Raw genomic sequence first — 16326 nt, 5'->3', positions numbered from 1 at the left:
CCTACTAATAGTCCCAGCATAAAAATAATCTCCAAATATATGCATGTAAAGGAAGTTTTGACAGTATTGTTAATAAAACCAATAATTCGACTTCCTGCTTATTTTTTTTTAAATCAAATAATTTTGAATAAAATTTTTTTTATTGCTTTGCAAAATTAAAAAAACTTCTAATACGAATACCGTGCGCGAAAAATTTTTGCAAATTGACTCAGCAGTCTGGCAACGCTTAGCTGGGGCACGCGCTATACAGTCTTCCTGAATTTATTCGGTTTTCTCAGGACTTTTCAGCGGGAGAACTCAGTCTGAGTTTTTGGTGTTTGAACTCTGTCAATTCTCAAAATCGTCATTTCCAGAAAAACACCCACAATTACCAACAAACACGCCGCGCAACTTTCAGCCGGATGGCGATGCACAATCTCCCCATTGGTAAACCGGCTGAAACTTGCAACGGCCACACTAGCGCGCTGGCAACATTATTTTAATTATCAGTGTGACCATAATTGTTATTATTTTCACGTGTGGCCCAAACTAGCCAAAAAACCAAGCGCCCGCTAAAACAAACAAATCGTAAACATAGCAGCGAGCAGCCGGTGACCACCGGAAAAAGGAGGTGCTACCGACATCACCAAAATCTCAGCCAGAACGATCGCAAAATCGGCGTCGGCGTTTCCACATAGCCGGAACATCAAGAAGAAGAAGCACGTGTGCGGCGTGCCGAAAAAAAGAACGGGAAACTACATTTAAACCAAGGAGGCGGGAGAGGAAGGATCATCGGAAAACGAAAGCCGCGAGGACATGGTGCCCATCGGAGCCGTGCACGGCGGCCATCCCGGCGTAGTGCATCCGCCACCGCAACCGCTGCCCACGGCGCCCAGTGGCCCGAATTCGCTGCAACCGAATTCGGTGGGCCAACCGGGGGCCACCACCTCATCGAATAGCAGTGCCTCCAACAAGAGCTCGTTGTCGGTGAAGCCCAACTACACGCTCAAGTTCACGCTGGCCGGGCACACCAAGGCGGTGTCGGCGGTCAAGTTCAGTCCCAATGGCGAGTGGCTGGCCAGTTCCTGTGAGTATATCTGAAATCTATTCCTGGGAAGATAATTACTTCCTCCCGAACCCATGGAGGGACTTGGAGCTAGGTGTTGTCCCTTCAAATGCAAACAAAGGATCATACTCACATACATATTCGAGAAGTTTACCAAGTAGTTATCCTTCAGAGTAGTTTCTCCACTTCATCGAGGGGTCACAGAAATCTCTTGCAACCGAATACGTTAGCAAATCTGTATGTAGAAATATGCGTATGATGCGTATATTCCACCCAATGGTTGGAAGAAAGTTTCTTATAAAAACCTTTCATTTACCAAACAATTTTGCCTAACTGCTAGTTTTGATATTAGTCTTTGAATGAAAAAGGGGTTGTCATTTATCGAAGGGTCATGTCAATGTATATGTTCATAAGTTTCATCCGAAGTAGGCTGGTGTGTATTTGATAAGTTCTATCGCACAATGTATAGAATTCATTGTTTATTGGCAGATGGTAGCTTGTTTAGTAGAATTTTTATTGTTTATGAACAGAATGTCAAGTAATCGTTTACCTTACCTAATTATAAGTAAAATTTATAAAATACACATAAGACTTTTAAAATGAAATTTAGCAACTACCTGGGGTATTTGTTTCATTTTATTCCCAACCAAAAAGGTATTACTCTCCTGGAAATACACAAAAAAACGTGAATGACTTATACACTAATAGAGCTTAAAAACATTGTAAGCAATTAAATAAATTGATTTATTCTTATTAAATACTCTCTTTTCCCTTAGCCGCCGATAAACTGATCAAAATCTGGGGAGCCTACGACGGCAAGTTCGAGAAGACCATTTCGGGCCACAAGCTGGGCATTAGTGATGTGGCCTGGAGCTCGGACTCGAGACTCCTCGTGAGCGGCAGCGATGACAAGACCCTCAAGGTCTGGGAGCTGAGCACCGGGAAGAGCTTGAAGACGCTGAAGGGGCACAGCAACTATGTGTTCTGCTGCAACTTCAATCCGCAGTCCAACCTGATTGTCTCCGGCAGCTTCGACGAGAGCGTTCGCATCTGGGACGTGCGCACTGGCAAGTGCCTGAAAACCCTGCCCGCCCACTCCGATCCCGTTTCGGCGGTCCACTTCAATCGGGACGGCTCGCTGATTGTGAGCAGCAGCTACGACGGACTGTGCCGCATCTGGGACACGGCCAGTGGGCAGTGTTTGAAGACCCTGATCGACGACGACAACCCACCCGTCAGCTTTGTCAAATTCTCGCCCAACGGCAAGTACATCCTGGCCGCCACATTGGACAACACGCTCAAGTTATGGGACTACTCGAAGGGCAAGTGCCTAAAAACGTACACGGGCCACAAGAACGAGAAATACTGCATATTTGCCAACTTCTCGGTGACGGGTGGCAAGGTGAGTTTGGAATCTCTACTTCCAGAGGGAGTTATAGTTGTATTATTTCTTTATTATTATTTTTTTTTTGTAAAATTTTAAAGATTTATTGCTCAAAACCTTTTAAAATTAAACTGACTACTGATCAAATACTTCTAATTTGTAATCATGAATTTAATTGCTTATTTAGTATGTAATTTAGAATTGTAAGCATTATTAGGTATTGACAATTCAAGGATTTAAAGAAAAGAAATTTGAAAAGAACCAAAGGTTTATTCACTGTTAACCAAATTAATTTAACTTTCTAGATTAACTTAATTTCTCTATTCATTTTCTTGTACTTCGAATTTAATGTGCATTTTGACGTTTCAGTGGATCGTGAGCGGCAGCGAGGACAATATGGTCTACATCTGGAATCTGCAGAGCAAGGAGGTGGTGCAGAAACTGCAGGGACACACCGACACCGTGCTGTGCACCGCCTGCCATCCCACGGAAAACATCATCGCATCCGCGGCGCTCGAGAACGACAAGACCATCAAGCTGTGGAAGTCGGACACATAGAGCGGGCGACTTGTATCGCTGGTATCCAGCTGGAGGAAGGACGAACGGGCCATCGGCCGGAGCAGCCTATTGGCTGCCTTCACACATACATTTCTTGGATAACACTATGTTAAAGGAAAAATTTAATTAATAATTTTAATATCCCTTTTTTTGATACATAATTTAAAGAAGGAAACCTTAAATTCTACTTTTAAATCACAATTTAAAATTCACATTCTAAGGCAGAAAAGAAAAACCACACAAAAAAAATCGGAAAAACAAAAAAAAACAATTATTAATGTATAAATATTTATTAGCCTACTGTATTGGCCACAAAAAAAGCGATAATATTCCCCAAAAAATGTTTGTAACCTTTGACACAGCCACACACACCCCCACAAAACAATTATGATGATCTTTCGGTGACGAGACAACTAAATTTAAGCAACCACACACATACATATACATAGGTGCTTGGGGCAACACCCGAGCGCCAGAAAGAATATATATAAAATACGAAATGTAAATTTTGAATAAAAGAAAACACGTCCTCAACGTCGCAAAAGATGCCCTTGCATCTTTAGCGTTATTTGTGGCGAGTCACTTATTTGTAATATTTGGATTTTATTTAATTTTTATTGAAGGGTATAAAGGTAAAGTAGGTTCAACGAATATATGTTCAAAGTTTATTTTGTTATGTTGGTTCGGATCGGAGCAAAAACAAAAAAGAAAATGGTCGAAATTTTAAGTATTTGGGAGATTCTATTTGTTAAAAACCCACCAAAAAACCTTGTTTTTTTGTAAAAACATAAAATTGACCTAAGGACGTTGTAATTTGAATATCCCCCGCAAATTGAGTGTGACCCTGGGTCAGCGCAGTTTTATAAGTCAGGGTTACACTGGCCCACCGAAAGTGTGACCGTAAGATGGTTCATTTTGACAGCGGCGCGCAACGGTCACTCAACAAAACGAAAATCGAAAAACCGACGAAACACGGAAACACGGATTCGATTCACTCGTTTCGTTTGGCTGAACTTAACCGAATCCGCGGTCCGAATCGGAATCCTCGTCAATGTGCGCGCCAATCGCCAAAACAATCACCCAGTGAATTTTGGGTCTTGCAAATAATTTCGATCCGCCGCCGTCGCACACTCACATAAACAACCGCACCGCACACACACACACACACACACACATACACATACGTATAGTAGAAAAAATAAAGTTGCTATAAAAAAACAAATGAAAACATCGCGCTCGTGGGAAAATCGATATTCCTTTAACCAAATTGTTAACATTCGCTGTCATTCGGGGTTTTCCAATCGTTAATAAATCATTTTTTTTTTGTCTGTGCAAAGTACGCTGAAAGAGCGAGAAAGAGCGGCGTGAACCGGTGATGAAGGAGAGGTCGAGAGAAAATTAGCAAGTTTATAAATATATATTCCAACATAAAAATTGCAAATATTAATGAACAAGACAAGATCAGCAGCAGCAACAACAAAAACAATTAGGCCCAGCAACAAGAAATTCGAATACGAAAATAAACCAAACAAATCGGCGGGAGCAAAAGAAAGAGAGTGAGGAAGAGCTATTGAGTAAAAGACGGGAGAGGCGCCAAAAGAAAAGTGTATAATTTTCGCGTCACACCCAGAAACACGGAAAACTCCCGCCCACCACCGCCACGCCCCCGACCTTCTGCCACACCAATAACAAAAACAACAGCTAAACGAAATCCGAAGAAAAGAAAAACAGACAGATAAGAATAAGAAACCCAAACATTCGGACACTTACTCTTCTTCTTCCCACTCCGTTTTGGCATGGAAAACATGGTAAGTTAACAAAAAAAAACGTAGTTCTATTTTTAGTTTAAGGTGTTCCATTAGTTAAATCAATAATCAATCACTAAACAGAGGAAAACTAAAGACAAATTTCGTACAATTTAAATTAAAAATAATATAAAATGAACCCCCTGCCTACGCCCTTGGTGGTTAGCCACCCGCTAAGGTAACGTGCCCCTTCTTTTCGACGCCCTTGGGCCGCCTATTAGCACATTTCGGTTAGTCGTTGTTTTTGTTTTTACCGTGTGTGTATGTGCACAGCTGCGGGCAAATAAATATGACTAAATATAGCTTTATTGAAAAATGTTTCTGTAATTATGATACGGACAAAATATTTACATAAACATATGCAAGTGTAGCCATAATAAAATAATAATTTGTTTTTAAATATGCCAGGTTTTTAAGGAGTATGCATGTTAAGTGGGTTTAGTTTAAAATACATAAGGTTACACCTTAATAAGTAAAGATTAAATTTTAATTGGGAAATTATAACTTTCTCTTCGCTCCTATTCATTTTTAAAATCTTGAGACAAAAGCATTTCATAAAAAAGTATATTCAAACTTATAAACATTGTTGTGATAAACGTACAGATTGTACACTTAATCTTTATTATAGGTCTTATTTTATGAGTAGAATATTGTAGGGAAACAATATTAATGCAGTGAAAATGCTATTATTTTGAGCACAACTGTGTGACTGTTTGGACAGAGCTCGCGTGTTGTTGTATTCTTTTGTTCCGTGTAGCATTGTGACCTGTTAACTTGGAAAGTTACTCGGGATCTCGTGACTGTCGTCTGCATTCAATATTCATAGCTAGCGGGAAATGTCCTTGTGCAAGAGTTTCGTCCGCAGTGGTGCCCCTCTTGGCCCCCTATTAACCTCCCGACGGGCACAGCAGTGTGTGTGCTTAACCCTTATGCCAACACTCCCTTGATGTACAGTCACCACAAAAAAAAATAAAGAAAAAACGCCCATTGCAGGATGTTTACGGTCATGCATTTGTTTGTTACTTTCACTCTCTGTAAACATCTTTCGAATGAATGGTTTCATTGTGGAAGAAGGCAACAAAGAAGAATTTAACATTCTGCGATGTAAACACTTGAAAATCAAGAACTGTTTCCGTTTGCCGTAAATGCCGGATTAAACAAATAGATTTATTCCAATATTTTATTTCTAGATTAAGTAGGTTTTAGGACATAACCAATTTTAAAAAATATTTTTTTTTTGCAACCAACTTGGAATGAAGACATTCGTACAAGACCTTGCGATTTGAGATGATGATGATCTCAAAATTAATGGACAGTTTTTATAAAATCAACTAAATAAAGACTAATCAGAATACAGCAAGCATCAAAACAAGAAATATAAATGACTTAACCATTGGTAAGGCGATACTTTTATTACTTTGGAATAAAACTAAGAGCAATGACCATATAAATTGACATTTATTTAAAATGTTACTTTTACAAAAAAGTATAAAACACTTGAAGCCGATGTTCTGAATTGCTGATGCAAATAAGAGGAAATGTAGGCTTTAGATTGTGAACAATGTCCAGTATACACACAATACATATAATAAATCGCTTAGCACACCTTTATCTTGAAGGCATTCTTTTAAGGTAAACCCGTTTGAAGGAATTTTCATTTAATTCTGGTATTAATAAGTCATTTTGGATATATTTTTAAATAACTTAACTTATGAAAGGTTTAACTAACTGAACAGTTTCTTGGTTTCTTACATAATCAAATTAATTCTTGAGGACCATTAATGCACTGTAGATTGCGAAAACAATTTTTATTGACTTAAACCCACGGAGAAGTGCATTTCCAGTGCGACTTGCACTGAACACAGACTTACTTACATTTCATTTGTGGCCACAATTAACGAATGCTGATTGTGTGCTCTGCCGGCGGTTATCTACATTTGTCGGTGTTTGCTCAGCCCACTGCGATAAGCGATTTCTTTTCGCCCTGCCTCTCATTTTCCCAGCCCTCTGTGTGTCTCCAAAACTAGCCGGCACTACCGTCCACTACTCCTCCGCACGAGGCGCGTGACGAACAAAAATAAAAAAGAACCGACATAATGGGACGAACAACAAGAATTGTCACCTAGTATTCAGTACATATCCCTCCTAATGTCCCTATCTACTCGTACCTCTGCTCATCGAGTGGCCACAACCCCTAGCCTAACCTTATGATGTCATGTTGGGGGAGGAACTAAAGCAACCCACTGCCACCTTACAACATCGGAACTCGCACCTCGGTTCCTGCTAATGTCCATATCTTCTTTTTGACATGCTATTGTCCTATCGTTTTATTTATATACTCAAGTGCTTCCGATGCCACTGAATTAGGTGCACAGGAAACTGCTATCTAAAAATAATAACATTGTAACTAATATGTTTCATTGGTATAACCGAAAATTCCAAATGGTACTATCCATATTTACTTGCCAGCTAGAGACACTGAAACAACAACAAAACAAGCAGTAAGTGTCCTTGCCAATATCCCTATCTACTTGTTATAATATGTATTCTGCTTATTTAATGACCATAATGCGCATCTATCTGATCCATGACGACATCTCTGGATAAGTAATAAATAGCAGAACTACTGTCCTACTTAAAGCCGAGTGCAAACGCTCTAAATTAGTCACCCACAGTGGCAGACACTCACTGAACTTACTACGTGAACTCATAGTGTGATTCAAATGATTCAAGAAGTGATTACGACATAATCGTGCGTAATACACAGAAAAAATGATGGTACACAAACGGTTGCTTTAAATTTGTTTATTAATTACGTTATTAACAATTTTTATTTAATCCTGGCACTTAACTGAATTTGTAAAGCTTACATTGTTATAAAATTAAATAGCAAGTCGTTGAATCGTTTCTTACTTATCTAATAATATGTCTATAAAAAATGCAGGAAATGCGAAAAAATATGGGTCAGTTTTTATCAATATTATTTGAAAAGTGTGTAGATCATAAATAAGATATAAGCACTCCCTGAAATCCTATAAAATCACTCAGATCAATTGGCAGCAAAAGAAATCGGTTTAAATCCATCGAGTGAATCGTAAATCACCGAAAAGTCACTTTGATTTGATAAACCACTGAAGTGACGTTCAATGCATCAAATATGGATTAGCTTAGATTTCCGTATTGCCCGATAACTCCTTATGGGCAATACGTAATATTAAGCGTTTGCCGGAGAGTGAGTGTTGGTGATTCTTCTACGTGTACCCCAGGTACATACTACCAACAATGGTTAGCGGCGCTCTGCTCTGCCCTCCGCTGATTGTGTTCTGCGCTTGATAACGTATTTAATTTATTATTATGACGGTGCGCACACACACACACACACAGCAATTTCCATACACCAGTATATACAATATGGGCAGGTGTACCTGACCGATTCCTATGGAGCTTAGTGTACCGGCGACCGTCTTCGTAGCTCGAAGCACGAGAGGAAAAGTCAGAGAACTCGCGTAAAAAATCGAAACGAATCGAATCGAAAACGTGCACCGAATCACAGCGAAAAATATACGAAAAAAAAAACACGAATAATAAATAGAAAAAAAATAAAACGAAAAGGCGCGATTATGGACTGGTGAGCGGGCGGGGTGGTTTTCGCGGGGGAGGGGGGGTGGAGCGAAAAACAAAACAAATCACAACCCATTGGCAATGACTGTAATTCACAACACCTGAAACGATCACCTGTGAACTGCGGATTTCCCATTCATTCAGCCCTGCGATGGACTTTGACATTGACTATGCACAGTGCACAGACAAAAATATTTAATGCGACAACAGCATCGTTTAAGACCTGATATAAATTATATATCATATATCAAACATGGATCATACAATTGTGAAAGTTTTGCTAATTGTCTTTAGTTGAGGAACATTTTTCAAGCAACGATCTATGTGATTTTTTGTATTACGATACTATAGGCACAAATACAATTAAGTTAAAAACCCTTAAAATGCCTAGAAAATTAAATACTAATCTACTAAAAATTGGTTTAAAAAAATTTAAAGTGTTTCCCTTTTTTTTCTGTCACAGATTTCTAGTTAATAAAGCCATGCGCAATATCAATATGATATTATGTCATTTTATTCGGATAATCCCAAGATATGCCCATTTTTTTTCGTGTGTGATTGGTGTAGTTACTTTAATTGACTTCTAGGCCAGTCTAGAGACGTGCTAATTAATGGGCCCTGGCATATAAGAGAAGTGAGAACCGAAAAGAGCTGGCCTGAACTATTAACTTGGCTAATGGAACAGCTTCTCGAGTGGCCAAGTGTCCAAGTGCGTTGACGATGTGACTCAGGGCAGGTGCTTACGATTAGATTTACCTGTACTTAAAGCTTCTCATCGGTGCTTTGGAATTGTCCCCGGGAACAATGTGCCGCGGCAATTAACCAGTCTATCAGCAATGGCATCGCACACTACAGTGGTTATCGCCTGCAAATAGTTTGTAAATCAGAGTTATTTTTTCCCGTTAAACGTTATATATTTAGTGCAATCGTTGATAGATTATCTATTGATTTAACACCACTTGAAACTCTTGTTTTTCCGTATGATATTTTGTCTTTGCTTATAAGTGAACTGTTTGCACTTTCGTTTATTCCCTTAACCCATATATCCACTGTATTCGATTTTGTGCACTGCCCTGCAATCGTTGGAGCGTTGCATTCATTTTCATTTTCTCGCAGTTAGTTGCGAAAAAGTATAAAAATAAAGAAGAAAACAAACAAAACCAGCAAATGAAAAGCGCCATATAATAGTACTATTGTTGAAATTATTGCACCGAGCCCAGTCAGTCAGTCACTCAGACAGTCAGTCCGAATTTGTTGTTTATATAAGAGCGGTAGAGGACCGGACCGGTTATCGCCAGCGATCCAAGTTCATTACGCCCCCAACAACAGAGCTCGTGCTCCCGGGCCGGGCGGGCTATCTGAGGCTTGGTCTCTCCGGAATTGTCGTTGAACCGCCTCCTCCGGCCGTATGATTCATTCACATTGGCAAACTCGATCGCGGATCACTCGGTGATAAGCACACCACGGGTGTCATTGTTGATGTTGTTTTGGGGTTTTCTCTGCGTTTGTCACTGCTGGAGAACTCCAGTTGAGGCTCGGATCGGGCGGGATCTCAAAACCAAGCGATTGAGTAAGTCCAAATAAGACTGGTTTTGCTGACGAACGGCAAATGCGATTATCTAGGATTTCGCAGTTCCCGAAGGCCTTCGCTTATCGTCAACGGATTGTAAATAGTGCTCGTACTCAAGAGTACTCGTACGCTTGTCCCCGTAGCCATTTTCTCCGGGTGAAGAGTGTCTTTATCTGGCTGGCTGAAGTGCCACAATAGTCGGCCCAACTACAGTGGAAATCTGTTAAGGCGGAGCCAAATAAATGTAATATTTATAGGAAAAACATTAAAATTAAATCTCTGTTTAAGCACAAAGTTCCTGTAAAAGATGTAATCTGTTAAATTTAAGGAGTTTTTTTTAATGCAATTTTTTACATATCCATGCATTGTTTGTAGAAATAACCCTTAAAGTTACTAATCTAAATGTTAGGACTTAGTTTTTTGTATTAAGTCGAGATCTTTTTTAATACAAAATCTGTCTGTTTAAAAATGCCAGTTATCTCGCCAAAGCCAAATATATATATATATTAACTTAAGAGGAAGTATTTTTGCGAAAGTTTAAATGTGTAAACAAGATAATTACAGCTTGAAGTTTAAGGACGTACCATACGAATGGAATTTAAACGATAAGCAACGTTTGAGTATATTTTTGAAAACCAGGGTGACTGTTGAGCGGTATGATACTGCGAGACTTTCCAAGAAGCAGAAATTCAGAAATAAATACCTAGAGAATGGCAATTATTCCATTCTTAGAACCTAGCCCTCGATATTCTCTTATCAACGCACTGCCCAACCTCCCAAATTTCCGGGGTTCCTGCCCACAATTTGTGGATAAATCGATATGGGGCGTGAGTAACTTTATGTGGGCCCTTGCATCGGAAAACGCCCCAGACACACTGGTCGACACTCCCGTGGGATATTTGAATCCATGGAAAATTTCGCTGGCATTAGTGTTCCGCTGGTCAGCGGTTTTCTTCATTTTTCCTTGGGTCAGTGTGGGCTGAAGTCCAACCAACCACATGAATCACGCAAGTTCAAATGATAAGTGTCTGAGTTTCCGACTTTACTCTGTCATTCTCCTTTTGTTTAACTTCCTCACCCGGCATTCGTCACTTTCCTAAAGGTTCGTTGTGTGTTCTATAGGGGTTCTATATATATAAATATATGTATATATATTGTATTTATGAATTGATTTGCTTATTCTCTCTCGAGAGTTTTGGTGAATTCAATTTTATTTGATTATTTCTTGACAATCAGCAGTCGCTGGTTTCTATTGCTTGTAGATGGCACACTAAATTTGTTTTAATTGATAATTTTATTTGACAGGCGGGGGGTGGCATTATTCGGCTAAGGGTAAGAAATGCGAGTCAATCATGCATTGCCCAACGGATAATGTATATATATTGGACAATTTATTGATTACTGATCGATGATAATGAAGAACGCGAGTCCTTATCGCTAATTTGATTTTGGGCTATCTTTTGAATGCACTCAAAAGTGTCATTCAAAGACTGAATTATCTAAACATTTTCTGGTATCCCCAGGTTCGACTATTATACTCATTTGCTTGCTCATTTTTCTTTTTTTAAATACTTCTAATCATCTCACGCTTAGTCATTAAGAATAGAACAAGCAAATGGATACATTTGCAAAAACAATATCATTCGGATATCGATGGGCACTTTGCATACACAAATTTATAATGAATGATATAAATAAGTATATGGAAGTTGCTCAAATGATCAGACGTTATCTGCGTGGCCAACCGAAAATACAGCCAGAATTTCGAGGGCATCAGCGCCACCAGTAATGCGAATGAAAATTTAAAAAGTGTAGCAATTGTTATCAAAATCATTGGCATTTGAACTCGCTCAATTGCTTCACAAATTATTATACGGGCTTTATGGTGGAGAATCTGTTTGGAGAATATAAAGAAAGCTGACTGGCTGGTTGGCTGGCTGGTAATATGATCAATGGATATGGGCCGCCAGGCACGCGATTGCTAATGATTAGCATGTTTTAATGGCGGTTACATGGAACGCCCATTCACTCGGTTCTAATTCAATCATATAACGAAAAATGTGACCGATGTGAAAGGTTAAAAAAATTAAGCACCGCATGGTCGGCACTAATTAATTTTAAATGCCAGATTGCGAGTCGCAGAAGAGAGATGCCAATTTTCATTGGCATTTTAGTTTTGTTTGTTTTTTTTCGAAATGGAAAACATTTAAAAACACCGGAAAGTAGAGGTTGTGAAATTTTAAAAAGCTTTTTTATAATCACTAAGAAATACAAAACTCGAAAATTCCGTTGGTGTTGGTTTTCGTTTTTCGAAAAATGAAATTCATTTAAAACGTTTTTTTTAACATACTTAAAATTTGATTTTTATTCTTATTCTATGTAAAGTTTTAGTTAAAAATCTGTATTTTAACCGCCTTTTTATCTTTTATTATAATTATTCAATCCTATTCCCCATAATTTCGACAACACTAGTGCAAGTGACTAAAATTTCGCATTATTTTTGTTCCATTCACAGAAATGTCTGACCAGGAAACAGAGCTGAGAGTCTTAAATGCAAGCAAGCCAGCGGCAGCAACCAAGTCCAAGTTCACCAACAGCTGAAGAGGAAGGGAGGAGCAAACGCCACCGCACGCCCAGGAGCTGATAGAGGATTCGGAGCACAGCTTATCGAGCCGGGTTGCCTGTGCCTGGGTCAACTTCTGTTCCGCTCAGTAGTCCGCTCAATCGCAAAGATTTAAGCACAAACAACGTACAGAAACTATACATTTGCAACTGACTCATTCACAGTTTGAGTTGGAGAACGAACGAACGAACGAACAAACTAACAAAATAAGGCGTATAATTGAAAGGATTACGGATAACCAATTACGACGGATACGCCGCAGCACAAGTCTACTTAAGGCAGGAGGACTATAGCCATTTAAGATACGATACTACACTCTACCACATCATACACCACACACCGCACACAACAAGATGAACTCCACCACAAAGCATCTGCTGCACTGCATACTGCTCATCACTGTGATAGTCACCTTCGAAGTATTCTCCGGCGGTATTAAGATTGACGAGAACTCGTTCACGCTCGTGGATCCATGGATTGCATACGGCCAAGTGGCCACGGTTCTGTTGTACTTACTGCGCTTTCTCACGCTCCTCACGCTGCCCCAAGTGTTGTTCAACTTTTGCGGCCTGGTCTTTTACAATGCCTTTCCCGAGAAGGTCGTCCTCAAGGGCAGCCCGCTGCTGGCGCCCTTCATCTGCATCCGTGTGGTCACGCGCGGCGATTTCCCGGACCTGGTGAAGACGAATGTCCTGCGGAACATGAACACCTGCCTGGACACCGGACTGGAGAACTTTCTCATCGAAGTGGTCACGGACAAGGCGGTGAATTTGGCACAACATCGACGCATCCGTGAGATTGTGGTGCCCAAGGAGTACAAAACGCGAACGGGGGCGCTCTTCAAGTCGCGGGCACTGCAATATTGTTTGGAGGATAATGTCAATCTGTTGAACGACAGCGATTGGGTTGTCCACCTGGACGAGGAGACGCTGGTCACGGAGAACTCAGTGCGAGGCATCATTAACTTTGTGCTGGATGGCAAGCATCCGTTTGGCCAGGGACTGATCACCTATGCCAACGAGAACGTGGTCAACTGGCTGACCACGCTGGCGGACAGCTTTCGGGTCTCCGATGACATGGGCAAACTGCGGCTGCAGTTCAAGCTCTTCCACAAGCCGCTGTTCAGCTGGAAGGGCAGCTATGTGGTCACCCAGGTCGGTTATTATTCCCCATCCACCCCTCATTATTATCCCCTTTGTGGCAAGGAAAATGAGTGGGCTCTTGGGGAATTCTATGAACTTTCCCATGGGTCTTCTATCACGATTGACAGCTCCCTAAGCCCCCAAAACAAAGTGCGATATAATTCTAGCACTTACCAAATGAAGGGGAAATTCTGGGCTTGGAAGGGGTTAATTGACTTGTGTTTTTGTTCTATGCACTTAAACCAGAATGTACATTTTATCTACTGCTTTCTGTAGTTTTATTTTTACTTGCATAACGAGCAGCAAAGTCAAGTCATTTCTGGTCGTCAATTTTCTGTTATCAACACACTTGAAGAACCCTATTATAAAAAGTTGTTTTATGTCGCAATCAATTCCTAGAACTACGGAATGTTTAATCAAACAACTCATTGTTTTTTTTTTTTTTTTTTTTGTTTAAATTCCAACAATAAGTTTTATACTTTTGATTTATGAACTATACTATAATTCAGACACCCTTGGTTTTTAAGATGTGAGTTATTTTGAATTGAAACATTTTCATTTTATTATAAGTCACTTGAAATTGTTTATGGATTATTTAGAGGGTTATTCAAACTTCTTTCTTTTAGTTATTGCTTACAGTTAGAATAACAATATAGAATGTTTTTCTTGGCCACAAATCGACCCAAATCATTGCATTTCCTTGTTTCCTTTCAAATGAAACATACTAATACCCTGTACTTTTTTCTGCAGGTGGGTGCCGAGCGTTCGGTGTCCTTTGACAACGGAATCGATGGCTCGGTGGCCGAGGACTGCTTCTTCGCGATGCGGGCCTTCAGCCAGGGATACACGTTCGACTTCATCGAGGGCGAGATGTACGAGAAGTCGCCGTTCACGCTGCTCGACTTCCTGCAGCAGCGGAAGCGATGGCTGCAGGGCATCCTGCTGGTGGTGCACTCCAAGATGATACCCTTCAAGCACAAGCTGCTGTTGGGAATCAGTGTCTACTCGTGGGTCACCATGCCGTTGTCCACGTCGAACATCATCTTTGCGGCACTGTATCCCATTCCCTGCCCGAATCTGGTGGACTTTGTGTGCGCCTTCATTGCGGCCATTAACATCTATATGTACGTGTTCGGCGTAATCAAGTCCTTTTCGCTGTACCGCTTCGGATTGCTCCGATTCCTGGCCTGCGTGCTGGGTGCGGTGTGCACGATACCCGTGAATGTGGTCATCGAGAATGTGGCCGTCATTTGGGGTCTGGTGGGCAAGAAGCACAAGTTCTACGTGGTGCAGAAGGATGTGCGCGTGCTGGAGACTGTCTAGGATATTGTGGAACTGGAGAGGTGGGGAGGGAGTCATCAAGTAGTCATGGCCATCATATCGCTCTAAAACTAAATCCTTTCAACATCCCTAAAAAACCAAATGAAACAAAGCTAAAAACGAAAGAAATGTCGCACAATTTGGCCAGGTCCAGTGTGTTGTCCTGTCACTATCTGATTGATCTACTTTATTTGTACATTTTCTAAGCATAAGACTACTCACCCCCACATAAACCTGCACAGCACACAACCGCACACACGCATACAATTGTTGTTTCGTTCTAAAAATCATGATCATTCATAATACCTATTGCCAAAAATGAAGGAAATAAATCAGAGAATAGAAGGTTATTAAAACGCAAAGGAACAAATGTTATAGACAATGTCTTGAAACGAAATCGTTGAAAGTGCACCACTCACCGGCAGTAACAAAATACCAACAGCAATTTGGGGAATTATACCGATCCAAGAAGCACACACAACACACAAAAACTCTCCATTAAGTGTAATTTCATTATAAATATATTTTTTTGTATAGTCTGTAGTGAAAAAAATGCGCTATATTTATATAAATATAAATATTGTATGTATATTGTGTAGATTTATTATTATGATTACGATTATTTAAAAACATGTACATTAATGTATTGTAAATTAGTAATCTGTTAATTGTCATTCACACCGAAACCAAGGATAAAAGAAAAGCGAAGCAAACTTCATTGTTTAGACTTATGTACTTACATACATGTGCAATTATCGATGTACTTTGTGTAATTGTTTGACCTATGTAAATATGTCATTCACTCCAAAGCTTATACCCGTAGGCCCAGCGGATAAAGATCGGAATTTGTCCGTTTGCATTGGGAAGTCGTCCGTTCCGTTCACTGCAGGAAAATCGATTGTGGTGTGAATGATATGATCGTGATTAGTGAAAGAGGTCCTGGATCATCTTCATCTCAGGGCCCCCGTCGAATTTCTCTGTTCTTCTTTTAATTCGTAGTACTCTGTTTTTAGTTATCAGTTACCATTTTTCTTTTTGTTTTTCTCTTTTCGTCATTCTGTTTAACTGTTATCGGTGCTTTGAGAATCACACCCAAAAACTCACAATTCCCAAAAATATGGAACACGTGCATTGCAATCACCTCGTAAATCCCAAAAGAGCGCAAAAAAAGGATGTCGCACACACACAAACACCACACTCACACACACACACACACACACACATTAAACTGTTATGAAAAAAGAACCAAATACAAAAA

General features: G+C 40.0%; 2 protein-coding genes across 3 annotated transcripts; both read left to right on the top strand.

Annotated features, from left to right (window-relative positions):
• Positions 1-478: 478 nt before the first annotated feature.
• On the top strand, positions 479-3580 carry LOC108137190 (protein will die slowly). Its single transcript, XM_017258773.2, has 3 exons — positions 479-1066; positions 1822-2447; positions 2799-3580. Exons 1-3 carry the CDS (start codon positions 796-798, stop codon positions 2985-2987), a joined length of 1086 nt encoding a protein of 361 aa, XP_017114262.1. The 5' UTR covers positions 479-795; the 3' UTR covers positions 2988-3580.
• A 326-nt stretch (positions 3581-3906) lies between these two features.
• On the top strand, positions 3907-16228 carry LOC108137125 (beta-1,4-mannosyltransferase egh). 2 transcript variants are annotated; one of them, XM_017258664.2, is made up of 3 exons: positions 3907-4795; positions 12499-13760; positions 14499-16228. In XM_017258664.2, the coding sequence occupies exons 2-3, from the start codon at positions 12960-12962 to the stop codon at positions 15069-15071; spliced, it is 1374 nt and encodes a 457-aa protein (XP_017114153.1). In that variant the 5' UTR covers positions 3907-4795; positions 12499-12959; the 3' UTR covers positions 15072-16228. The 2 variants fall into 2 exon arrangements, with proteins under 2 accessions (XP_017114153.1, XP_017114154.1); XM_017258665.2 differs by lacking the exon at positions 3907-4795 and adding an exon at positions 8246-8420.
• Positions 16229-16326: the final 98 nt, after the last annotated feature.

The sequence above is a fragment of the Drosophila elegans genome, unplaced genomic scaffold, assembly GCF_018152505.1.
Source record: "Drosophila elegans isolate 14027-0461.03 unplaced genomic scaffold, ASM1815250v1 contig_149, whole genome shotgun sequence".
NCBI lineage: Eukaryota > Metazoa > Arthropoda > Insecta > Diptera > Drosophilidae > Drosophila > Drosophila elegans.
The sequence above is the reverse complement of the archived record's forward strand: the minus strand, read 5'-3'. Positions and strand labels throughout refer to the sequence as shown.

Bases quoted from the DNA above. Each gene is read 5' to 3' on its own strand.
- LOC108137190 (XM_017258773.2), top strand. From the start codon at position 796: ATGGTGCCCATCGGAGCCGTGCACGGCGGCCATCCCGGCGTAGTGCAT. The intron at 1,067-1,821 runs GTGAGTATATCT...CTTTTCCCTTAG, and splicing joins CGAGTGGCTGGCCAGTTCCT to CCGCCGATAAACTGATCAAA. The intron at 2,448-2,798 runs GTGAGTTTGGAA...TTGACGTTTCAG, and splicing joins TCTCGGTGACGGGTGGCAAG to TGGATCGTGAGCGGCAGCGA.
- LOC108137125 (XM_017258664.2), top strand. From the start codon at position 12,960: ATGAACTCCACCACAAAGCATCTGCTGCACTGCATACTGCTCATCACT. The intron at 13,761-14,498 runs GTCGGTTATTAT...TTTTTTCTGCAG, and splicing joins GCAGCTATGTGGTCACCCAG to GTGGGTGCCGAGCGTTCGGT.